General features: G+C 46.2%; 7 protein-coding genes and 1 pseudogene across 12 annotated transcripts; 5 read left to right on the top strand and 3 right to left on the bottom strand.

Annotated features, from left to right (window-relative positions):
* Window positions 1-2,304: 2,304 nt before the first annotated feature.
* On the top strand, window positions 2,305-3,980 carry LOC108155919 (vesicular integral-membrane protein VIP36). The gene is made up of 5 exons (XM_017287070.2): window positions 2,305-2,540; window positions 2,621-2,736; window positions 2,807-3,004; window positions 3,067-3,396; window positions 3,453-3,980. Exons 1-5 carry the CDS (start codon window positions 2,414-2,416, stop codon window positions 3,657-3,659), a joined length of 978 nt encoding a protein of 325 aa, XP_017142559.1. The 5' UTR covers window positions 2,305-2,413; the 3' UTR covers window positions 3,660-3,980.
* Window positions 3,887-7,617, bottom strand: LOC108155918 (adenomatous polyposis coli protein). The gene is made up of 3 exons (XM_017287069.2): window positions 6,773-7,617; window positions 4,488-6,716; window positions 3,887-4,424 (listed from the first exon to the last, which is right to left on the bottom strand). Exons 1-3 carry the CDS (start codon window positions 7,406-7,408, stop codon window positions 4,017-4,019), a joined length of 3,273 nt encoding a protein of 1,090 aa, XP_017142558.1. The 5' UTR covers window positions 7,409-7,617; the 3' UTR covers window positions 3,887-4,016.
* A 179-nt stretch (window positions 7,618-7,796) lies between these two features.
* LOC108155921 (28S ribosomal protein S24, mitochondrial) lies at window positions 7,797-8,569 on the top strand. Its single transcript, XM_017287072.2, has 3 exons — window positions 7,797-7,908; window positions 7,974-8,166; window positions 8,232-8,569. Exons 1-3 carry the CDS (start codon window positions 7,891-7,893, stop codon window positions 8,519-8,521), a joined length of 501 nt encoding a protein of 166 aa, XP_017142561.1. The 5' UTR covers window positions 7,797-7,890; the 3' UTR covers window positions 8,522-8,569.
* On the bottom strand, window positions 8,168-9,632 carry LOC108155920 (TBC1 domain family member 7). The gene is made up of 3 exons (XM_017287071.2): window positions 9,003-9,632; window positions 8,713-8,944; window positions 8,168-8,654 (listed from the first exon to the last, which is right to left on the bottom strand). The coding sequence occupies exons 1-3, from the start codon at window positions 9,563-9,565 to the stop codon at window positions 8,571-8,573; spliced, it is 879 nt and encodes a 292-aa protein (XP_017142560.1). The 5' UTR covers window positions 9,566-9,632; the 3' UTR covers window positions 8,168-8,570.
* Window positions 9,633-10,883: 1,251 nt separating this feature from the next.
* LOC108156368 (unconventional myosin-Ia) lies at window positions 10,884-16,958 on the top strand. 4 transcript variants are annotated; one of them, XM_017287772.2, is made up of 18 exons: window positions 10,887-10,963; window positions 11,263-11,462; window positions 11,525-11,640; window positions 11,707-12,802; window positions 12,864-12,927; window positions 13,006-13,019; window positions 13,098-13,182; window positions 13,242-13,336; window positions 13,399-13,546; window positions 13,613-13,935; window positions 13,995-14,242; window positions 14,300-14,996; window positions 15,085-15,144; window positions 15,235-15,566; window positions 15,630-15,765; window positions 15,838-15,990; window positions 16,054-16,181; window positions 16,252-16,958. In XM_017287772.2, exons 2-18 carry the CDS (start codon window positions 11,358-11,360, stop codon window positions 16,373-16,375), a joined length of 3,924 nt encoding a protein of 1,307 aa, XP_017143261.1. In that variant the 5' UTR covers window positions 10,887-10,963; window positions 11,263-11,357; the 3' UTR covers window positions 16,376-16,958. The 4 variants fall into 4 exon arrangements, with proteins under 4 accessions (XP_017143263.1, XP_017143261.1, XP_017143262.1 ...); XM_017287773.2 differs by lacking the exon at window positions 15,085-15,144; XM_033388588.1 differs by lacking the exon at window positions 10,887-10,963 and having other exon boundaries at window positions 10,972-11,462.
* A 542-nt stretch (window positions 16,959-17,500) lies between these two features.
* On the bottom strand, window positions 17,501-19,979 carry LOC108156369 (4-coumarate--CoA ligase 1). Of its 3 annotated transcripts, none has more exons than XM_017287776.2 (3): window positions 19,753-19,979; window positions 18,655-19,341; window positions 17,501-18,595 (listed from the first exon to the last, which is right to left on the bottom strand). In XM_017287776.2, exons 2-3 carry the CDS (start codon window positions 19,323-19,325, stop codon window positions 17,632-17,634), a joined length of 1,635 nt encoding a protein of 544 aa, XP_017143265.1. In that variant the 5' UTR covers window positions 19,326-19,341; window positions 19,753-19,979; the 3' UTR covers window positions 17,501-17,631. The 3 variants fall into 3 exon arrangements, with proteins under 3 accessions (XP_017143265.1, XP_017143264.1, XP_017143267.1); XM_017287775.2 differs by having other exon boundaries at window positions 19,761-19,978; XM_017287778.2 differs by lacking the exon at window positions 19,753-19,979 and adding an exon at window positions 19,406-19,422.
* A 68-nt stretch (window positions 19,980-20,047) lies between these two features.
* Window positions 20,048-20,896, top strand: LOC108156370 (annotated as a pseudogene).
* A 695-nt stretch (window positions 20,897-21,591) lies between these two features.
* On the top strand, window positions 21,592-23,097 carry LOC108157251 (mitogen-activated protein kinase p38a). The gene is made up of 2 exons (XM_017289227.2): window positions 21,592-21,741; window positions 21,798-23,097. The coding sequence occupies exon 2, from the start codon at window positions 21,853-21,855 to the stop codon at window positions 22,951-22,953; it is 1,101 nt and encodes a 366-aa protein (XP_017144716.1). The 5' UTR covers window positions 21,592-21,741; window positions 21,798-21,852; the 3' UTR covers window positions 22,954-23,097.
* The last annotated feature ends 166 nt before the right edge of the window (window positions 23,098-23,263 follow it).

The following is a 23,263-nucleotide window of genomic DNA, read 5'->3' as shown; positions in this document are numbered from 1 at the left end:
CAGACCCCAAAATAACCGCAATTTCGTACAATATTTCACTCGTGCATGAGGAAGTCAAGTCAAGTGCCGATGAGTCGTCAAATGAATTGATTCGAATCGAACAAGAACAAACGACGAACACACGAAATAAAAAGTCAACGGAAACGTAATTGCAGCTGCTGCTGCTGCTGCTTCTGGACGGGGTGAAAAGTGAAATGATTTCATAAATGACTGATATAATTAGGCACGTTATATGCCAATTAGCGGCGTGTTGAGGAAGCAACCTCTGAGAATCTCCGCCGACTTTCACAGTTGACAAACACATGCTGCACCGTTAACTGCTGTTGCCTCTAATTAGCTAATTGTGCCCAAACTGCACTCCAAGTCCAAGTGCATGCCAAAGTTCCTGTCCGATTTGCATTATTCAGTATTTTTTATCCATATATTCTCACGATCCGACCTTGACAGTGCCCCCCAAAGCGCGGCAGCGAGCAACGGAGCACCGCAAACGCATGCCGAGGAAGAAAACTCTTGGAACTGGTTTCTCCTTCTCGTTTTCCATTAGGCGTGCCACGGGCGGCTCGCGAGAGCCCGCGAAGGCGCGAATGTGCGTGTGCAATAGGCCGTTAAACTGCCTCCGCCACAGTTAACGGACTGTGCACACCCCCTGCCCGTGCGTTGGGCAGGCCATTACTTTGACAAACTGACAGAGTTGTTGGCGTTGCGTTGTATGTTGTATTCCAATCCGATTAATATTCATTCAAACAGGTTGAAAAAACACACAGGGTATATATATGCATGATTGTAGTGTCGAAAAACATTTAAGAGGGGGAAATTGTTGATGACAACAATTTGCGTAGGCATTCATCAGCTCAGTAGTTTAAGCTGCACTTCCGTGACATATTTTATAGCATAACCAATTTGTCCCACATATAACAGCCAAACCTGACATTTTATCTGTTGTATGTATTTGTATTTGTATTTTCTCAAATCTAAATACATATCAAATACATATACTTGTATACAAATAAACAAATATTATAGAATAAATAAATATTCCATTATAATTAAAAAAAATTACTGTGTCTCCATTTCAAAATCCACTGATTTTGCACCCGACTTATATTGCAAAGAATTTTGAAAGGTTACATTTATTTCTGATCATCATACTCAATGTTAGAAATGCAATAAAAGCAATTATTTAAATTAAGCCAATCAAGTAGAAAATTGATTCATTAATCGTATAAATTTATGTGGGCATGGCTAAATGTTCCATATAGCTGAGAATATTCGACGGAAGATCAAAATTGATGAATTCGTCGTATTTTTTGAATCGGTAATGGGCCGGTTGCCAACATTCAAATCCTTGTCGTTCACATTCAAAAAATTTATATTTGGTGCGCACCACTCGTATCCAGTCGATAGTATCGATAACCGAACTTGAATCGGGTAAAGACCTCTTTTACCCGGTTGACAACAATGAGACTCATTCCATACTTTTAAATTATGTACTTAAATTCCTGTACTTGGATATCGAATTAGGGTGAATATGCCCAATTATTGGGGCATGGCAAATGTTTTTATCTAGCTAATGATATTCCACGGAAGATCAAAAACAAGGAATATGTAAAATATAACTTGAATTCGTCAGTAAATCTACGATATATTTTTTAAATGAGACGGTATGTTTCGGTATATTTCTGACATCGATTTTTTCGATGTTTTTATTAGAGATCGTTTTAATTTGAGATAATTTCACTTTCAATAGCTCATAGCTTTTGTTCAGCAACATGAAAAAAGTCAATTCCCTAGATTATATCTTAAAACAAGTCCTGATTTTGGTTTAGAAACATTGACTGGTCCTCTACTTTCGGCTTAAGGCGAATACGACGATCAGAAATAATTTGACCGGCCTTGCTGAACATTCGCACAAACTCGCAGGACGTGGCCGGGACGCACAGATATTTCTGGGCAGCAGCTTTGAAAGGCATCATTCCATCTGTATTCCTCTAAAAATTGAATTATTAATTTAACGCACTGTTCCAACGAGTTGGCACTTCCTGAATCAATGCCAACGGCTCAACATCCTGTGCTTGTTTAAATTTTGCCAACGCTTAATTGTGCTTTTGCCAACACATCCAAGCCAACCCAACATATATATATAAAAGAGTGTTTTAACAACGAAAATAAAATAGCTCAACCAAGTGCGTACCTTTCGTGCTTTAGTTAGTTTTTTCTTTCATAGAGACGTGACAAGCATAAAACTAAACATCGATGTTTCGCCAATCGATGTTTAAAAAAATGGAAAAAACATCGATGAATCATGTTTTCCCACCTCTATCTAGCCGGCGCATCAAAGAATTTTCTCCAAGAAAATATTTACTTAAATTTTTGGAATAGTACCCGAAGAAATTAGAGGCCGACGAATGCAGAAATGACCCAGATAATAAACACAAGTTGTCTCCTGGGGCTGTTTGTCGTCTTTCTGGCATCGGATATTTTGGGTAACGAGAATGGAGACTACATGAAGCGGGACCATAGTCTGGTTCGTCCATTTCAAGGTATGTCGTTTAATTGTGATGCGGTTTACGTGTACCTCCAACGTAGCTGCAACTGGATTGATACAATCATTCAACTCAAGGTGTTGGCGTCATCCTACCCCACTGGGACTTCATGGGCAACACAATGGTGACCAGCAACTACATAAGACTGACGCCGGACTTGCAGTCAAAGAGTGGCGCACTTTGGAACTACAATGTAAGTGTTCCTGTGCTGGTGTTATCAAAATTTTATTTACGATGGTTTAATCTATCTTGCCCCTCTTAAGCCCATCATGTCGCGCAACTGGGAGATACATGTGGGCTTCAAGGTTCACGGCAAAGGCACTGAACTCTTTGGCGATGGCTTTGCAGTTTGGTATACGAAGGAGCGCATGCAGACGGGCCCCGTCTTTGGCAGTAAGGACTACTTCAACGGATTGGCCATCATTTTGGATACCTACAGCAATCACAACGGTCCCCACAATGTACGAAAAACCATACGATTTCCTTGTGTCATGACTAAGCGCTCGACTGTATGTATTTTTAGCACCAACATCCGTACTTGAGTGCAATGGTGAATAACGGCAGCTGGAGCTACGACCACGATCGCGATGGCACGCACACGCAGCTGTCAGGCTGTGAGGTGCGGTTCCGCAATGTGGAATACGAGACACTCATAAGCATACGCTACGAGAACGATATCTTATCCGTATCGACGGATTTGGAGAATCGAAACGAGTGGAAGAGCTGCTTCGTGGTTGGGAACGTAGAGCTGCCAACGGGCTACTACTTGGGCTTGTCGGCAACGACAGGCGACTTGTCCGATAACCACGACATCCACAGCTTTAAGTTTTACGACATTGATAACGACGTTTCGGTATGTAACCCTTATATCTCAACATAAACCCTTAAACTGTTTTTTCCTCCCCACAGCATGACGAAATTATGCGACGAACCAATATCGTACCAAATGCAAAAAGCTTTGAACCACCCCGTGAGCACAAAGATGACCCCAAGCCGGGCATGTCGAATGCCAAAATATTCTTCATAATTCTGTTCGTTGTGGTTGTTGCGGCTTTGGTGGCCATTTTGGCCATCTCCTACTTCAAGGATCGCAATGCGCGTAAGCGTTTCTATTGAGGGATGATGGATGCCGGACCGGACGCCTCAAAGCTAGTCGTATCTATCATCAAAGCATCATGTTACGAGAGTATCGTATCTACGAGACTCAATTGACAAAACCAAGTTTATTTATACCGACTGTATCACGCATACTTATTCCTTAGGTTTTCCCATTTTATCCTCCTCCCGTTTTTCCTTTTTCCTTGAGTGGTTAGAAGAGTATATTACACGTGTTAAAGAGTGCGTTAAATTTAAGTGCAAATTTTTAATCTGAACTATAGGAAAATTGAGACCGTGTTACAGCATAGACAAAAGATTAAAAGCCACCAGAAAAATGTGTGTGTGCGTGTTGCTTCTCAATCAATCTCTCGATGCCTACACTCGATGCTCCTGCTGGCGACTACTGGCAGTGGGATGTGGTCGTCCTCCGGCCAACATAGACTCGATCTGCCTCACCTGATTGCTGACAAATCGATCGCGGGCGCTTCCCTCCTGTCCCAGTCCCTGTCCCTGCGCAGATGAGGGTTCACTCTCGGACTCAAGGGCATCGCTGGATTTGTGCATGCCACTGAGGATGCATTGCTCGAACAGCGACTTGGACTGACCATCATCGTCGTCCAAGGAATCATCCGAGCTATAGTTCAGCTTGCTGCCATCATCCACGGTCTGTCTCCGCTGGCCATTTGTCTTGGACAGAGTGCTGGTACTGGTGTTGGCATGACTGGAACTGGTGCTGGCACTGGCCCCGCTTGGTTGTGGTCGGCAGCTACCTGCCGCTATTGCCTATGAAATGGTGGAGAAGCGTTCAGCAATCCCCATCGTTGATGCAAGCTTTAAATTACTTACCTGACTCAACAGATTGCAGTCGTCATCCGAGTCCATGGAGAGAGAGGACAGCGAGTCGTTTCTCTTCGGCGGCAGACGCGGCTCCACTCCCGCTTGCGAGGCATTGCGTCTGGGCGGCAGCTTGGGTGCCTCTTCGGACAGGAGCATGGGCAGTTGAGAGACTGGACCTGCTCGAGTGGAGCCCACAGTCAGATGGGATAGTCCAGAAATTACCGAGAAGGTGCATGGGCTGTCCTCCACGTAGTATTTGCTCATCTCGTCGGAAACTGGCAAATAGCTTGGCAGCGAGCTGCCGCCGCAACGCATCTTGGAGATGGCATCCTCTGTGGTTGGGTGCTCTGTGCCCAAAACTGGCACGCGTAGAGGCGGTACTCGCTCCTCGTTGGCATTCAAATCGTTGGGTATGGACAGAATCGACAGATCACTGTTGCTGGGCGCCTTGGAGAGCAGGGCAGGTGTGTCCTCCGTGCAGTAGCTGCGTGGGGCGTCTCCATTCCCATTGATGTCGTTTCCACGCGATTCACGATTGCCGTTGGCATTTGAATCATCCAGAATGCTCAGGTTGCTGAGGCTGGTGGCACAGGAGAAGACAGCGGGCGTGTGTTCTATGTGGAATCTGTTCAGTTTGTCCTCGAACACATTGCCAGCTTTCCTTGGGGTCGTCGTCGTCGTCTCAATCTGATTCTGTCCGTTCGGGAGATTGGGAATTTTACGATCGCGTCGCGGCGACTGTGGCATACTCTGGGTGGGGGAATCGGGCAACTCTGAAGGCGATATAACACCGCTCTGCATTCGGCTGTATTCGCTGATGACGGAACCATTATCGTCGCAAGCAATCGTCTCATCATCACCGCCCACCAGCGAGTCCATCGAACTGCGTCGCGAGAACATCAAGGGTGTCTCCAGCGCCGAGTCGATGTTTTGCGGCGTATTGCTGTGCAGCGCCAGAGCTCCAGGCGGCTGTTGTGGCTTTGTGGGCGTTTTGGGTGCCATTGGGTGAGATTTATCAGTCTTCTCTGTCAGACTGTTGAGGGAATCAAAGCGACTGAAAGTGCCCGGTGTTCCCTCCTCGCAATAGTTGATTGGATGCTCTCCCTGTGTCTCTGTTCCAATTTTCTGCTTCGTTGCGGAAAGTGGAACCCCCTCCGATGTGGAGTCTGATTTGGACAGCGGCAACGCATCGTTAATAATCTCATTTGTCTCTGTTTTCAGCTGTGGCTGTGCGGTGGTGCCTAATGGTATGGATCGTCGCTCTTTGTAGCGTGCACTAAAGTCCGTGGGCTGATCCAAGTCGATCTCGAAAGTCTTGGTGTCCGGCTTATGCTCCATGTACTTCATGGAGTAGTCAATGGGTTGCTCCTCCGTGGGCGTTACAATCTCAAAGGGGTTCTTCGCCCCGCCCTCGGACTTGCTTGAGTATTTTGTGGAATCGGATTTTCCCGAATAAATGGATTCGCGACTGCCGCCGCATTTTCTGGTCAAAAATTCACCCTTGCCAACGCCGACACCGACTGTGGAAGGTCGAACTTTCTTCAGCGATCCCGTGGGATTGGAACTAAGACGCAGTGAGCTATATCGTCGGGGCAGGGTTCCCGCATGTCCTGGATCGTTGTCCAGTGAAAGGGAATCACCGTTGGGTATCAGTTCTAGAGCGGCCCTAAAGTTGACCAGATTCTTCAGAGCCGAGGCACTGCCCTCGGCAATCATGGAATTCTTGGAGGCGATCAGGGCACGTAGCAGCGGAATGGCATTGTGATCGATTAGAAACTGTTGGTCCTCGGGACAGCGGGCCGACAGGTTCCACAGTGTGCCACAAGAGTTGCTTACCACGGTCAGACTATCTGACTTTAGCTGCTGCAGTAGGATGGACAGGCCGTTGTGCCTTCGTAGAATCTCACGATACGATTCACATACGGCGATGTGACTCGAGACGTTGCGCAAGATACCGCCAGCATTCTCGATGATCTTGAGTGTCTTGCTGGGCCCCTCGTAGCTGAGCATGCTCACTAGAAAGGCCAGTGCTCCGTCCACAGCACAGAACTCCGCCTTGTTGGTGCTGCAGTGAGCCGAGAGATTCCACAGAGCCGACAGCACCGCCTTCAGTGTGTTTTCGCTCTTGTTCTGCATGGCTGCCCGGGCCAGGGCCGTCACCGTGCCCAGCTCATTGAAGATGGTCTTCATATGCTTGTCGGCGCGCCACGACAGATTGCGCAAAACGCCAGCCAGGACCTGCCATATCGAATGTGTTTAAAATTGCTCAGAAAAATTACAAATATGTTTCTTACCTGAAGCAGATCATCGGGAGCCGTGTTTAGCTGGGCAATTACTACCTCCATAAATTGACGCTGGCCGCATAGGTAGGACTTGTTGTGGACGTTTTCATCTCCGAATGTGAGATTTGTCAGAGCCATGAGTCCATAGCTCCTCAACGCATTACACTGGTCGCGTCCCGCTGCCGGCCCGTGGACTGCATGATCGAGATGCACCAGATTGGGAATCGCCTTTAGGGCGCCAAGCTCGCACATGGTCTGGCGATGCTCCTCATCGAAGCTGGCCTTCATCAGCAGTTTCATGGCAGCCAGGGGATGGCGATCCTCGTCATCGGCTATGGCCTCGCCACCGCTCTGCAGTTGAGTGCGCAGAAAGTTGCAATAGTCCAGGATCTGGTCGAGCAGCCGCAGCATCTTAACCTCCCGCTGGCGCTCCTTTTCCTCAGGATTGCTGTGGACGATATTGTGCAGCGCTTGACTGGCATATTTTCGGGCTGTGGCCAGGCCCTCGTCATTGGCGTGCAAGATCTGCACCAGTATTTGAATGCAATCGGAGCTGCGCAGATCGGTGCAGGTCTCCACATTTCGGGAAAGCTCCAAAAAGTTCCGCGTCAGTTCCAATCGCGTAGCGTCACTCTCGTTTAGCGTCATGGCTTCAAATACCTACTACCTTGATTTTAAAAGGCACTGTGACTGGCGGGCAGGGCATGTGGAATTCTTATTCCAAGAAGATCCTTATTTTATTGTCGCACCTGCAGGTAGAGATCACTGTCACCAGTTGATCCTTAATTTGTGTCCTTCCTTTCTAGCCATTTTCTAAGCGCACGATCGAATTAAAGTATCGATACTTTTCACTACGATACGATCAATTCTCATCGGCTGAAAGTTTCTTTCCTTGCGCGCCTAATACTGGGTGTTTTAATACAGTAAATTAGGAAAATAAAACGTCAGATTTTACCTCCAATTTGGAATTGATATATATTTAAATAACTTGTCATAGATATTAGAGTATAATTTATGTGTCGTTTTTACTGTAAAATCCAGGACAGAAACATCGAACGCGCATTGACCATCGCTAGCCAGCTGTTACGTCACGCCAAACAGCTGTTGGACGCAGGTTTGACCGAAAAATAATGAACTTCCTGAAAAAGGTAAGTTAAACCATAACACAAAATGATTTTTAATGCAATTAAACTCTGTCTTGTCTCTGATGCAGTTGGCGCCACAAATGGCGCTGGCCGAGTCGCAGCTCCACAAATCGGCGGCCCTGCACACCAGTGCCGTTTGTTGTCGCGTGCAGTCGGGCCGCTACCGCATAACCACAAAGCGGAATAGGCCGCTCACCTACGAAATGGCCAATCCACCGCATTTCATTGGACACCGCAAGTCCTGGAACTCGTGGAACACATGTAAGTTCGAGGGCAGTTTATTGTCGATGTTTTATTCACAAAAATGATACCCATCCCTCCTAAAGCGACCCTGAAGGACTCCCAGCGTCCGTCGCAAACGGCCATCGAGGACTTGTTCATAAGGAAGTTCATCACCGGCACTTGGCATGCGCTAGTCTGCTCCGAGATCATTATCAAGCGCCAACACAACACAATACGCGTCGCTTCGATCATCCGCCAGGGCATCAGTCCACGCAAAATGTATTTTCTTATTGGTTACACGGAGGAGCTGCTCTCCTACTGGATGCAATGCCCTGTCACGCTGGAGCTGCAAACGGTGGCCGACAAGAAGGACGTGGTCTTCAAATACATTTAGTTGCTAACGCTCTTTACTCGGGTCCTAAATAAACATTTTGTAGAATTACTTAATGCGTGTAGTCGACTTCGCTGTTGTTTATCTGCAGCGATTTTATGGCCTTGTTAACTATGACACCATCGGGATCCTCCACCTGAAAGACAGTCCGACGTTTGTTACATGCGATTTGGCAGCGGATTTTACCGCCTTACCGTTTCTATCAGTCTTTTGACCTCTGCTAGGGAACTTTGCTTGATAATCAGGTACCTTATATCCTTGACTAGCTCCACAAAGAGGAACACAACAATTTTGCGCGAGCCTCCGCACACCTTGTCCCAAATCTTGACCAGCACCGTCTCACAAATGACGCCGGCAAAGCAGGTGATAAGCCAGTTGTCCAGGAGTACCGAAGTGCTGTCGAATAGACCCAGCTTCTCCAAGCGGCTAAAATGACGAAAACAAAAATGAGCGCCACTTAGCAGAAACTGTAAAATTCACATACTTGAACAGTGAGAGGTCCTCGCGCTTGAGCAGGATTTGGATCTGCTCCTTTAGTTTGGGGCATTCCTTTTTCAGCTCGCGCGTGTAGTTGTAGAACCCCTTTGCTATCCAATAGGTCTCCACATCGTTGGTGAAAATTTGCAGCAGAGTCCTCACGATTTCAATGAAATGCATGTCATCCGCCTGCATAGTGGCATTCGCATTGCCCCCCTGCCACAATCGATTCGATTCCAGCAGCCACATTGTGTGCATCACCAGCTCCTTCTTTTGGTCCACACACCGCAGCACGGACACAGCCCGCAACAGATCCTGATACACATCCCGACGTTGATCGCGTACAAAGTCAGTGGATGTCTTGTGAAGCGGTAATATGCCCATTACAAGAGACCAAAGATGGTTTCGGTGGACATTCGGAACAGTGTAGTTCATACAGAATTGCTTCAATTTGTTCAAATTGCGTATGTCATCCTCAAGCAACTTGTTGATCGACTTGTTCTCCTCGACGCTGTTGATCAAGCATTTCTCATAATAACTTGATCGAAAATTGCGCTCGTCGGTGTTCATTGTCCATGGATTTTGTCAACAAACCGAGGCAGAGAGGAAGGCTACTGTGTGCAGTGCTGCCAACTTTTTATCACAAAAAAAGCTGTCTCTAACTTGAAGAAAAAAAAAGCTGAATAAAAAGCGTAAATAATGATGTTAACAATTTTGTATTAAAGTGATATTTAATATGCATGTTATATAATTTTCATTAACTCATCCAGCTCTCATTCGCATTCAAACGACATGGTGCATACTGTATATTTAAATTTAAACTAGCAATATCTTTTCACTGACAATAAAACTTTATCTTATGCACAAAAATGATATTGGTCCTGCTTAGTTTCGAATTCCTTAATTTTGTCTTAACCAGATTAATCTGGTTTAATTATCACTCAATTTCCGCGTTTGACCTGTCAGCTCAAGAAATCAGTTGTTTTCACCAGAATCTTTATAGAAGTAAGCCTCCAAAACTTAGTGCTGTCGCTGAAAATTTCTCTCTTTATAAAATTAATATCGCAATATTTGCATTCAATTTTTGAATATTTTCAACTTTAAAGTAATCAAAAATTTAGTAAATTCTATTTTTCTTAACTCACAAGATTTTTTTGACTGAAAAAGGTCAACCTGGCAAATATTGTTAAGAAATAATGACGAACCAGCCACATGTTCTTACTTTTTATGTAACCGTACTTTTTATGTGTAAACACATTTACAAAAAGGACGAATTTCCCGCTTCCCGCAATTCACAAATTTTTTCCTGCATTGGTCTTCAAAAAAAAGCCAGACCTGACGGGAAAACAGCATAATCGACAGCACTGACGGTGTGTGTGAGTGTGTGCACCATCGAAAGGGGGACTGGAAATTTGTTGAATTCTATCGATAGTCCAATCGATAGTATTGTCTGCCACCACTAGTACATACAGGATACAAAACAGGTTGACCGTTTACGGTATTTTTAATACGTTTCGGTAGAAAATTGATTCATTAATCGTATAAAATTATGTGGGCAGGGCTGAGAGATCTAGATAGCTAGTAATATTCCACGGAATATCAAAATTGAGCCATATGAACGACTATCCTCTTTCATTTTTTTTATTTGCCCATTTTCGCTAAAACCTTTTTTTACGCAAAATCCAATAAAAGCAAGTATTAAGAATAAGCCAGTTTAGTAGAAAATTGATTCATCAATCGTAAAAAAATATGTGGGGAGGGCTGAGAGATCTATCTAGATAGTAAATTTCCACGGAATATCAAAATCAAGGAATATGTAATATAGATCGTGACTTCGTCAATATATTTACGGTATATTTTTAAAAAGAAATGGTACATTTTGGTATATTTCTGAGCGTCGAACGGTTATTTTAACGATACGATAAATCCGCGGTCACACTGCTGCAAAATGCCTCAATATCTGAAAAGGTAAACAAAATGTACAATTCGGGCAAAAGAAAAGTCAATTTGTGTTAATGCGAAGGCTGGAGAGTGCAACTTTCAAATTTGATCCACAAGAGCTGTGCGGGGCCACCAATTGCCAAGATATCTCTATGTTCTCGGTGGCGAGGCTGTTGCTCGACGCGAGCCAGAAACTGAAAATCAATAATTCAATCAGAAAATCAAAACACGGATTTGCCCAGATGCAAGCACACGCTCGCGATAAATTATGCAATTGTTGCAGCCACTAACCCTTCTTCTTTCACGCCTTTTCACGCCCCCTGCAGTTGATGTATTCAAATGTTGGGCTCGTTTTCTGCTGCTTCTCTTGCTGCCATTACTGCTGCCGTGCACGACGACGTTGTTGTAATTTGGTGTCGCAATGGAACAGGAAATCGGCACCTGGGACTCGGTGCTGCTCGAGAATCTGTCCGAGGATAGTTTTATAAACAACATCCACCAGCGCTATAAGCGCGATCATATATATGTAAGCATACATGTGTACATGATTTGTGTGCCATTTATATAGTATTTAATTGTCCCTTTTAGACCTACATTGGAACTTCTGTTGTGGCTCTGAATCCATATCATCACATATCCGAGCACTCGCTGGATAATGTCCGCAACTATGGCGACAAGGGCATCTTCCAGCTGCCTCCCCACATGTAAGTAGCAGATTGAAATCCATGCCCCATGCCACAGCTTCATTCTCTTCCGTGGTTTCCTTTCAGCTACGGCCTCACCAACCTGGCCTACCAATCCCTCAAGGATCACAGCGAGGACCAGTGCGTGCTGCTCACGGGGGAGAGCGGTGCGGGAAAAACAGAGACATTTAAAATGATTGTCAACTTTCTGACTCACATACAGGATCGCCCGCTCTGCCACACTCCGAACGTCTTGCGCAAGCAATCTTCCACCAGCTCGGCCAGTGGAGTGGCAGTTCACGCCCACAGGCGAGCCTCGAGCAGCTGTTCTGGCACTGCCAACTTTATTATTTGCAAGAACAGGGCCGAGAACACTCCGGCGGCGGCCATGGCACGTCGCCAGTCTCCGTCCCCTGGACCATCGCAGCGCTCGAGGACGCGTGACGAGAGCATTGAACGCCAGAGCAGGCGGAATATGCGTGAGAAGATCGTGGACTTTGATTTCTCACACCACAAGAGCAGCGAAAACATCAGCACACTAATCGAAGCGCATGCCGCCTCCTCACATCACTTGCATCCAACCAAGTCGTGCTTCAAGCACCAGCAGACTCAAGCCTGCACTGCCACTGCCACACCGCCCCAAAAGGGGGCAACCAGCAACACATCGCCCAAGTATGCCATGCTCTCGTATGGCGGCTGTCGCCAGTGCGGCCACAGCAAATGCATACGCGCCCAGAGCCTAGAGAAGGAAGAATGCGGCGCCGGGACCGAGTCGCCGATGCTGCTGCTGCGCGGCAGCAACAGTCGGCTATCATCCACCACCACCGCCCACCAAAGCAATCTGAATCGCGGTAGCTGCTCGAATCTGGTGCGCCAGCACTCCACTGAGAGTCAGCCAGAACGGGATCGGGATCGGCACTCTCTGATGGGTTCCACGCAACGTATATCGCTGTACGATGCACACAAGCTAAGCAAAGTGCTTGGCGAGTTGCCGCCACCACCGCCGCCGCATCCTAGCTCGGTTTCCGTCTCGGTGTCGCCTACGCCTTCGGCCAGCTCCTCTCTGCATCGACGCCACAAATCGCCTACACAACGACTGCGAGAATGCGTTACCTGTGCGGATGTCTTTCTAGAGGCCATGGGCAATGCCTGTACGCTGAAAAACAACAACTCCAGCCGATATGTAGGTGTCCCATGAATGATACCATGTGATCTTAAAAACTAAATGATTGTCTGGCTTTCAGGGAAAACTGTTTGATATTGAAATTGATTTTAGGGGCGATCCGATGGGAGTGCACATAACCCACTGTAAGTAGAGCCCCCTATACGAGTATATATATAAATCCATGATCTATTTCGTTATTATCTCCATGCTTGCCCAAAAAGATATGCTGGAAAAGGTTTGCTCTTAGCCACGAAGCACTCTTTGATTTGAGTGTAAGATTTTTTGCTAATATTTCTCTCCCTCCCTTCCGCAGACTCGCATTACGGACACCATCATTGGCGAGCGAAACTTTCACATATTCTACCAATTACTATTGGGGGCTGATCTCCAGTTGCTGAGTAAATGATTGACCCTACCTTTGCTTGTGCCTATTTCTAATAAATCGGAATCCTTTTAGAATCGCTCAAGCTGTATCGAAATGTGGAAAAGTATGAGCTGCTGCGCAACACAACTGCCATGGAGGAGGATCGCTTAAACTTTCATTATACCAAGGTCAGTCCTCGGTCCTAGACTTTGAAGGTGTATAAACCTTTCTACGATCTGTTAATTTTTAGCGTTCTCTGGACGTACTGGGGCTTAGCTGTGATGAAACTAGCTCCATTTTTCGAGTCATTGCTGTGGTTCTGAAGCTGGGCAACTTTATCTTTGTGCCCGTGACCAATATCGATGGCACCGAGGGCTGTCAGGTGTCCAATGTGTATGGTAAGATGTGGAGTATCAGATATCCAATAGAAAAGTATAATTTTCGAAAACCCTTTCTCCTTGCAGAGGTTCAAGAAACCGCTCAGCTGCTTAATCTGGAGGCTCAAGTGTTGATCAACTGCCTGACGCGTGCAAACAGTACGAACAGCAGTCAGGAGGATGTGGGCTCCGAAATGGATGCCCGGCAGGCGGCCAACAATCGGAATACACTTTGCCGCACTCTCTATAGTCGTCTGTTCACGTGGTTGGTGAACAAAATCAATGAGACACTGAAGTCGACGCAGCGCGAGAAGAACCTGGCCCTGCTCGACTTCTATGGCTTCGAGGTGCTCGATCACAATTCATTTGAGCAGTTTGCCATCAACTACAGTGCAGAAAAGATCCATCAGGCAAGTAGAAATTAATAGCCAAGAGATTTGCTCCTGTTCTAATTATTCTGATGTGGCAGAACTTTGTGTTCCATTTGCTGCGCTCTGAGCAAGAGCTGTACATACGGGAGGGATTGGAGTGGTCGCGGATTGATTACTTTGACAACGAGTCCATTTGCGAGCTAATTGACAAGCCAAGCTATGGCATCCTCAGCCTGATAAACGAGGCCCATTTGAGCAGTAATGAGGCTCTGCTTTTGCGTGTCCAACAATGCTGTGCCGGGCATCCAAATTTCATGACCAGCGGCAGTAATTCCATGTGTTTTCAGTGGGTATTTCCATCTATCAAATGAATGAATGTATGTATTAATGATTGCACTTGCAGGATCCGGCACTTTGCCAACGTTGTTAACTACTCGATACATCGCTTCCTGGAGAAAAACTCCGACATGCTGCCAAAGTATATAAGTGCTGCGTGCTATCAAAGCAAACTGTCGCTGGTGCAGAGCCTCTTCCCCGAGGGCAATCCGCGCAGACAGACGAGCAAAAAGCCCAGCACTCTCAGCTCTAACATACGCACCCAGCTGCAAACGCTGCTGGCGATTGTAAAGCATCGTCGCTCCCATTATGTGTTCTGCATCAAGCCCAACGAGGGCAAGCAGCCGCATCAGTTCGATCTAGCTCTGGTGCAGCATCAGGTGCGCTACATGTCGCTGATGCCGCTGGTTCATCTCTGTCGCACGGGCCATTGCTACCACCTGCTGCACGTTAAGTTCTTTCATCGCTACAAGCTGCTCAATAGCCTCACATGGCCGCATTTCCATGGCGGCAGCCAGGTGGAAGGCATTGCCCTGATCATACGCAATCTGCCGCTGCCATCGGCAGAGTTCACCATCGGCACCAAGAATGTGTTTGTGCGGAGTCCGCGTACCGTCTACGAGCTGGAGCAGTTCCGACGCCTGCGTATCGGAGAGCTGGCGGTGCTCATCCAGAAGATGTTTCGCATGTATAATGCGAGGAAGCGGTACCTGCGCATGCGACACAGCCAGATGGTTATATCGAGTGCCTGGCGCACGTGGCGAGTAAGTGTTCCAGCTCCAGCTGCTGCATGATATTTATTTCTTAATTTTTCGTTGATTTGTTTCTGCATGTTCTTTCGTTCTTTCGTAGGAGTGCCGCTTTGGCATTCCCTTCACTGGTCGTAGGCACTTGTGGAGTTTATACCGTGTTGTAAGCATTCCATTTTGTTTCCACTGTTTTACACTTTTTAATCCTCCCAACGTATTGAGAAACATAGCTGATATATTTTGCATTTTGCAGGCACGCGAAGAGTATCGTTCGCTGAAGTACAAACGCCAGGTGAAGTGGGCCATCGATGTGATAGCCCGCTACTATCGCCAGTGGAGGATACGCCAGTTCCTTCTGACCATACCGCTGCGCCTGCCACCGAACACACTGAGTCCGCTGTCCACCGAGTGGCCGGCAGCGCCTGGCTTCCTGGCAGATGCCTCACGGCACTTGCGCTCCATATATCATCGCTGGAAATGCTACATATATCGCAACTCCTTCGATCAGACAGCACGAAATCGTATGCGAGAGAAGGTGACGGCCAGCATCATATTCAAGGATCGTAAAGCCTCCTACGCACGAAGGTATGAATAGCTCTCTCATGATTTATCCTCTCTAACCACATTTCCTAACCTATTTCCTGGCAGTGTGGGGCATCCGTTTGTGGGCGATTATGTGCGTTTGCGTCACAATCAGCAGTGGAAGAAGATATGCGCCGAGACAAACGATCAATATGTGGTCTTTGCGGACATAATCAATAAGATAGCGCGTTCCAGCGGCAAGGTAAGCAAGGCATATCTTATACAAAGCTTATAAAACTGAGCTGAAAGATAAATATTTATATTACGATCGCAGTTTGTACCCATTCTGCTGGTGCTATCCACTTCATCGCTACTGCTGTTGGACCAGCGAACGCTGCAAATCAAGTACAGAGTGCCTGCCTCGGAGATATATCGCATGTCATTGAGCCCCTACCTGGATGACATTGCTGTATTTCATGTGAAGGCGGTGAGAGTTTTTTACAGAATGCCCTCCCTCAATTAGAGAGATGATATAATATTTACTTTGCAGTCTGAGTTTGGTCGAAAAAAGGGAGATTTTGTGTTCCAAACGGGTCATGTCATTGAAATTGTGACCAAAATGTTTCTAGTCATACAAAATGCCACAGGCAAACCGCCAGAGATACACATAAGCACAGAGTAAGTAGATCTGATTCGACTGATGATAATATATTTCTAATGTTTGAATGCTAATGCAAATGCCTTGCAGATTTGAAGCAAATTTTGGCCAACAGACTGTCATCTTCTCGTTCAAATACGGCGGCATGTCGGACTTAGCACAAGGCCCACCAAAGGTCACGCGCAAGGCGAACCGCATGGAGATAATTGTATGATCCGCAACAGAATCTAATCATAGCTTCGAGCTATCACCTTAGGGCAGGGTCGGAGTCGTGGTCCGTATCCATAATATACATAATTTTACCAGTCATCACGCAAATTGCAATGGCCCCTGCCTCGTCGCTGTCGTCTTTTATAATGGTCCCAGGGATCAAAATACAATTTTAGCAATATTAATCACACACATTCATTTAAAGCGGTAGGAAGAGGTTTAGGTTTGTTCACAAGCGACAATCAGAGAGAGATTCAACAATTTGTTGTCATTTGTTGTGCCAAAAAATGAGAGAAAAGGAAACTATAAGGAGCCGTAGGAGAACAGGAGACCTAATTTTAGAATGCACTCGTACTTTATTTATGCAAAAAAAAAAACCAAAGAAACGAAACTAACGAAGTGAACAACTGAATTTATTCATCTAATTTTGTGTGTGGAGAGATTCGAGCGAGTTAGGCTTAAGTTTAGGTTCATATGTCATGCACCAAGTCGATTAGAACTGCAACAATAAGTACGTACTGCATACTGGATACTGTATGGATCCGTGGATCAGTGGAGAACGTTAGAGATTTTACACAAACTATTGATATATGTATTTCCGTTATAGAAACCAAGGCATTTCTCTTAAATTTTAAGGTTTCATACACAATAATTAGTGAACTAATGCTAGAGAACAGAAACGAACAGAACAGACATATAAACATAAAAAACCTCTTTATATACCACTCAAATGAAGCCCCCATTCGATAGAGAACAGAACTTTTTCCCCTTTCCCTGCATACAAACAAAATGTTAAGCAACTATTTACAAAACCAGAGCGGAAGAGTAGCTAAATATTTCAAATAAATATATACACATAAATATATATACATATATATATATATATATATATACTCGCGTAACAATATGGGGATATGGCAAAAGAAGAGTTTGTTGAGAGATCGAAATGTATTGTACGATGTGTAGTTGTTGGATATACAATATATGTATAACTCTTGTTGTTGATAGTTACGGACATCAAATGTATGGCATGACTCTTTGTAAACGCTGTAAAGCGAAAGCGCGATTGTGTCCGCGAGATACGTATTTCATTTTTTTTATTTAAGTTTTTAAAGAATACGAGCCAAAATACGTGAAAACAATGCGAAAAAAACCCAACCAGTTGGTAGTTTATAAAACAAAGTTTAGCAATAATAAAACGATACATATAGTAAACTATTGGTACAATCTGAACAGGGTGGGGGGTCGATCCTGATCCGTTTACAATTTGGACTTTGGCTTCTTGAGCATGTTGCGCAGAATACGGCGCAGGATCTTGCCGCTCGGATTCTTTGGAATTTCATCGACGAAGATCACGCCACCCCTCAGCCGCTTGGCGGGCGAGGCATGCTCGTTGACAAACTGGATCACATCGTTCTCTGTGAGCTGAACATTGGCCTGCTTGACCACAAATGCCAGTGGGAGCTCGCCGGCGGCTTCGTCGGGCTTGCCAATCACAGCCGCATCCTTGATCTTCTCGTGGGTAAGCAGCAGAGCCTCAATCTCGGCCGGGGGCACCTGGAAGCCCTTGTACTTGATCAATTCCTTGATGCGGTCTACAATAAAGAACTCAAAGTCATCGTCGTAGTAGCCAATGTCTCCAGTGTGCAGCCAGCCATCCTTAATGGCCGTCTGCGTGGACTTGGAATCGCCAACGTATCCCTTCATGATGCCATCACCCTTGAAGCAGAGCTCGCCACGCTCATTGGCTCCCAGCAGCTTGCCCGTGTCGGGGTCAATAACCTTGGCGTAGATACCAACTTTGAGGACGCCCACGCTGCCTGGCTTGCAGAAATCATCGTTCTGGACGAGCACACTAAGCGTGGACTCACTCAGGCCATAGCCCTGTCGAATGAATGGCACTCCAATGCGCTCCTTGATCTGATCCTCGGTTTCGCGGGAGAGCGGTGCGGCTCCGCACAGCAAGACCATCAGGGACGACAAGTCGTACTTGTCCACAATCGGATGCTTGGCCAGGAAGACCATCAGTGGGGGCACCATGAACGCCATCATCACGCGGTACTTCTCGATGGCAGAGAGGAACAGGTTTTCCTCGAATTTGGGCAAGTACACAAGCCGGGCGCCCATGCAGGCGGTGGTGATGAGTGTTAGGCAGCCGAAGGCATGAAACCAGGGAATGACCGTCAGCAGCGTTATTTCTGACATGGGTATCATCGTGGGCTGGCTGTTGAGAGACAAGCAGTGATGAGAAATACGATATACGCTGCATCGATGGGAACGTACATTTGTGAGTCGAGAGTGGCCAGAAGATTCATTTGGGTTAGCTGCACACCCTTGGGCAGTCCTGTGGTCCCCGATGAGCAAACAATCAGGGCAACATCCTCATTTTTGTTTGCCGCTGGCGACAGGAACTCCGGGCTTGTCGTGTACTTGTCGTCGTCCATCATTTCGTTGAGGGCATAGATATTCTTAAAGTTCTTGGAGCTGCCGCTGAAGGAAATGATGCCCTTTACAAACTTATTCTTGCTGGCCACCTTGGCGATGCGATCGACTGTCAGCTTTGAGGTGAATATGATCTTTGGCTTGGATAGATTGAGGGCGTGGTCCACCTCGCGGTCCGAATAGGTGACATTGAGGGGTGCCACCGTGGCGCCAACAGCAAAGCCGGCAAACATGGCCAATGCGAAATTGACGCTGTTCTCGGCAGACAGTCCGATGACGTCGTTCTGCTTGACACCCAGCTTCTGGAGTATGTGGGCCAGTCGGACAATTGATTTGTGCATGAAACTGGCCGTGTACTCGGCCCCACTGACAGCATCCACCAGCACCGTCTGGTCCCCGAACCCCTTGTATTTGTCCAACACGAACTGGCCCAAGGATCTGTAGTCCTGGGCCTCACGTTCGGTTATGGGTCCGCCATAGACAATGTTACCAGGCAGTAGAGTGGAAGTCATTTTGGGTGGCACTGGACTGTAAAAGAACAGAAAAAAGTTTAGTGGGAGTGGTAAACAGGGGTGGTTTTTATATGTACAACCCTTGAACATATTGGTACCCGGTTCCTACGGCAAGGCACCAAAGCAAACCAATATTAACAGTCTTTGAACCCACGTAGCTAATCTAATCGTCGTCCGCTAACAGATATTTGTGTGCAGCTTAAGTTCCATGTTAGCGTTGCTGCTATCACAGAGATTTGATTAAACAGAATATTTATGTTTAAAAGTCCACGTTCCAAAGGTCGTAGTTCATGGCGCGGAGGTGGTGAAAACGAGATGACACTTTGCATCCCATCCCAGCTGGGACACGATTGAGGTCGAGGGATATAACAATACTTGGAAGTCTTTGTAGAGCGGACTATTTAAAAAGGTCATGTTTTCTATTTACCGACTTACAGTCACTTTTTTTCTAGGTCACAACTGTTGTTGGGCGAAACGGACACGAGCGGCTTCGGCGAGAAACTAAAAGTTCTGATGGCCGGCGCGAATTGTCACCCAATATGTTTATGGCACGATTAGATTAACGTATTTGATAATGTTCAGGCTAGCAGTGCGCAGGCGCGTGTAGGTCCAAATGACTTCATTCAGAAAAAATTAAATATTGCAAAAAAAAAACAAATCGCGGAAAACATCTGATTTCCCATCGAAATCAATGCAGCGTTCTTATTGAGGAACTGCCCCCACTAGCGATCAGCTGTCGCGTGATTTATCGAAGCACTGCCATCTCAATTGCAAAAAAACCTTAGATATGTAGGAAATGTTGCGTGGCCCGCTACCCCGCCCTTCCTCACCCCCAGACCACCCCGGAGATGCTCTAGACGGACTATTCATCAACAATAATGAGTAGCACGAGAGCAAATCGGGCAAAACATTTCAAACCATTCAAGCTTGGCTTTGGATCGCGGTCGTCTCGGCATTTCGGCATCTTCTTCAACATGGGTCAGTGCTGCTGTGCCGGCTCTCACACTTTTGTAGAGGATAATATCTACGACGAATTCGTGGATCGCAGTGCACAGCGCGTGAAGAGACCAGTGGGCAATCCCCTCGATCTAAACGGCGAGCAGAGTGTCCAGGTCAACTAAGAGCAGATGAAGAGCAGGGCGCCAAGCTGGTAGCCTTCCCGGCTACTTTGTCCAGCCAACGGTGTTCGCCGATGTCCAGGACAACATGACCATTGCGAAGATATTCGGGCCCGTCCAGCAGCTGATTCGCTTCACGATGCTCGACGAGGTCATCGAGCGTGCCAACAACTCGGAGTACGGCCTGGCCGCCGCTGTCTTTACCAAGGATCTGGACTAGGCCAACTACATTTTCAGTGCGTGCCGGCACTACAATGCCCTGATTGCCCTGGCTCCCTTCGGAGGCGTATTTATATCAGGTACTGCAACAGGAAGCGGCTGGAAAAGCACAATGCTAATATACGACGGAAGCTCTTCTGGACTGAACCATTGTCGCCGAAGACATCGGTGGCCTCAAGGTCCCAGACACTGCCGGTTGCATTTGACGAGGTGCCAGACGCTAGAGAGAAGTAGAGCCAACAAAAAATAATGGATTTTTCAAAATAATCCTTAAATCAATAAGTATTTACTATATATTCATTCTACGCTTTAAGTCCGGAAATAAAGCTTTTCTGTTATTACGTTTAATTCAATTAATATTAAAGGGGCTTGGTACCTACCGACTGAATAAACTGCCTCTAGTATCTTACGCCATTTGAACCGAGTTTCTACCAACATAAACCTTTTAATATCAACTTACAAAATCATAAAATAAATATGAATATTATTTTTAAAATCAAAACAATCACTCTATTATTTCTTTTACTTATTTACAGGTAAATTTATTGCGGATTGATTGCTCTTGCCCGCATCTGTTAATTTAATTTGAATTTGAATTTTAACCGGGGTTATAGTGGGCCTATTGCGAGGTCTATTGAATGTGGGGTAAGGCTGGCACTCTCTCGTTTTCTTTGCCTCATCTTACCTTCCATGTAATATACCTTGAGACATTACAGCTGATCCGTGTATGAGTATTTATTTTTATTTAAATGCGGTTCACTTTGAACTTTAAAGCATATTAGCTTACCAAAGCCGTTTTTGATATGCAAGTGAAACGATCTTCATTTTGTTGTAGCTCAAATGGATCACAGGCCAGACCTTTGCAACCTGAACCAACTTCTCGTTTCCATTATGAGTGGCTGTAGCGCATACGGAATTCGTTGCTGGCCGGACACATTCTCTGATTCACGTCCCCCTAACACGCATCGAAGTGGAGTAATAGAACAAATAAATATGCTTTCGGACGTTTCTTGGCATTCCTGTTGATACACTTGGGCGTACAGTGTGCCCGTGGAACTGCTTCATCGCTGAAGATAAACGTAATCAGCCATATTTGTTTTGCTCGTATTGCTTTTTAATATCTCTACTTTGATAGGTGCCAATAGTTCAAGGCAACGGCAACGAGCGCCAAAGAAATAGGAGCAGCAACCATGTCAGCGTCAAAGACTCAAAAGTTCTACAAATTGGACATAAACCGCACAGAATGGGAGATCCCTGACATCTACCAGAACCTGCAGCCCGTGGGTTCTGGTGCCTATGGGCAGGTCTCGAAGGCTCTGGTTCGGGGAACCAATATGCATGTGGCCATAAAAAAGCTGGCACGCCCTTTTCAGTCGTCCGTACATGCGAAGCGTACGTATCGAGAACTGCGACTGCTGAAGCATATGGATCATGACAATGTGATCGGACTGCTGGACATATTCCACCCTCATCCGGCGAACACGTCGCTGGAGAGCTTTCAACAGGTATACCTGGTCACCCACTTGATGGATGCGGATCTAAACAACATTATACGGATGCAGCACCTGTCCGACGATCACGTACAATTTCTGGTATACCAGATACTCAGGGGTCTCAAGTATATTCACAGTGCCGGTGTTATTCATCGCGACCTGAAGCCGTCCAACATTGCAGTCAACGAAGACTGCGAGCTGCGTATTCTCGATTTCGGACTGGCGCGGCCAACAGAGAACGAGATGACCGGCTATGTGGCCACACGTTGGTATCGGGCCCCGGAGATCATGCTTAACTGGCAGCACTACAACCAAACGGTGGACATCTGGTCGGTGGGCTGCATAATGGCAGAGCTGATAACACGACGCACTCTCTTTCCGGGCACCGATCATATTCATCAGCTTAATCTGATCATGGAGATGCTGGGCACGCCGCCCGACGACTTCATGAAGAAGATCTCCTCGGAGAGTGCTCGCAACTACATTTTGTCACTGCCGCCCATGAAGAGACGAAGCTTTAAGAAGGTGTTTGAAAACGCTAATCCGTTGGCCATCGATTTGGTGGAGAAGATGCTCGAGCTGGATGCCGAGAAGCGCATCACAGCCGAAGAAGCCTTGGCCCATCCGTACTTGGAGAAGTACTCTGAGCCCAGCGACGAGCACACCTCACCGCTGTACGATCAAAGTTTCGAGGACATGGATCTCCCAGTGGACAAGTGGAAGGAACTCATTTACAAAGAGGTCACAAACTTCAAGCCGCCACCGTCTTTCGCTCAGGTTCTACAGGAAATGAAATGATAATCGAGCAAACAACAAACCAACCATCAAGGTCTTTAAGTATTATTCAGGAGAGGATTTCTATTTTTTATACCTACGCAACAAAGTTGTTTAAATGATGCTTTTTGTACTCAAATGTACCAAATCTTAATGTTGACTAATATTTTTGTGTTGTATATTTACAAATTTGTTATTGCTTGCCACTAATCTATTCTTTGCATTGTATATTAAATGCGTTTTTTCGTAAAAGTTTAGTCATTTCAAGTTATCACGAAATTCAACCGCATAAACGCCATCGATGGGGCAGGTTTCTTGGGTTGTTTCCCGATCT

The sequence above is a fragment of the Drosophila miranda genome, chromosome 2, assembly GCF_003369915.1.
Source record: "Drosophila miranda strain MSH22 chromosome 2, D.miranda_PacBio2.1, whole genome shotgun sequence".
Classification (NCBI taxonomy): Eukaryota; Metazoa; Arthropoda; class Insecta; order Diptera; family Drosophilidae; genus Drosophila; species Drosophila miranda.
This window is presented reverse-complemented; position numbering and strand designations above follow the sequence as displayed.

What these genes read in the sequence shown, in the direction of transcription:
- LOC108155919 (XM_017287070.2), top strand. Translation starts at nt 2,414, where the DNA reads ATGACCCAGATAATAAACACAAGTTGTCTCCTGGGGCTGTTTGTCGTC. An exon ending in GCGCACTTTGGAACTACAAT is followed by an intron (nt 2,737 to 2,806) that starts GTAAGTGTTCCT and finishes GCCCCTCTTAAG; the next exon opens with CCCATCATGTCGCGCAACTG. An exon ending in ACATTGATAACGACGTTTCG is followed by an intron (nt 3,397 to 3,452) that starts GTATGTAACCCT and finishes TCCTCCCCACAG; the next exon opens with CATGACGAAATTATGCGACG.
- LOC108155918 (XM_017287069.2), bottom strand. Translation starts at nt 7,408, where the DNA reads ATGACGCTAAACGAGAGTGACGCTACGCGATTGGAACTGACGCGGAAC. An exon ending in CTCCCGATGATCTGCTTCAG is followed by an intron (nt 6,717 to 6,772) that starts GTAAGAAACATA and finishes TCGATATGGCAG; the next exon opens with GTCCTGGCTGGCGTTTTGCG. An exon ending in ACTGCAATCTGTTGAGTCAG is followed by an intron (nt 4,425 to 4,487) that starts GTAAGTAATTTA and finishes ACCATTTCATAG; the next exon opens with GCAATAGCGGCAGGTAGCTG.
- LOC108155921 (XM_017287072.2), top strand. An exon ending in CTGGAACTCGTGGAACACAT is followed by an intron (nt 8,167 to 8,231) that starts GTAAGTTCGAGG and finishes TCCCTCCTAAAG; the next exon opens with CGACCCTGAAGGACTCCCAG.
- LOC108155920 (XM_017287071.2), bottom strand. Translation starts at nt 9,565, where the DNA reads ATGAACACCGACGAGCGCAATTTTCGATCAAGTTATTATGAGAAATGC. An exon ending in GAGGACCTCTCACTGTTCAA is followed by an intron (nt 8,945 to 9,002) that starts GTATGTGAATTT and finishes TCGTCATTTTAG; the next exon opens with CCGCTTGGAGAAGCTGGGTC. An exon ending in TCAAAAGACTGATAGAAACG is followed by an intron (nt 8,655 to 8,712) that starts GTAAGGCGGTAA and finishes ACTGTCTTTCAG; the next exon opens with GTGGAGGATCCCGATGGTGT.
- LOC108156368 (XM_017287772.2), top strand. Translation starts at nt 11,358, where the DNA reads ATGGAACAGGAAATCGGCACCTGGGACTCGGTGCTGCTCGAGAATCTG. An exon ending in TCAGGTGTCCAATGTGTATG is followed by an intron (nt 13,547 to 13,612) that starts GTAAGATGTGGA and finishes TTCTCCTTGCAG; the next exon opens with AGGTTCAAGAAACCGCTCAG. An exon ending in GAGATACACATAAGCACAGA is followed by an intron (nt 16,182 to 16,251) that starts GTAAGTAGATCT and finishes AATGCCTTGCAG; the next exon opens with ATTTGAAGCAAATTTTGGCC.
- LOC108156369 (XM_017287776.2), bottom strand. Translation starts at nt 19,325, where the DNA reads ATGACTTCCACTCTACTGCCTGGTAACATTGTCTATGGCGGACCCATA. An exon ending in GCCACTCTCGACTCACAAAT is followed by an intron (nt 18,596 to 18,654) that starts GTACGTTCCCAT and finishes GTCTCTCAACAG; the next exon opens with CCAGCCCACGATGATACCCA.
- LOC108157251 (XM_017289227.2), top strand. Translation starts at nt 21,853, where the DNA reads ATGTCAGCGTCAAAGACTCAAAAGTTCTACAAATTGGACATAAACCGC.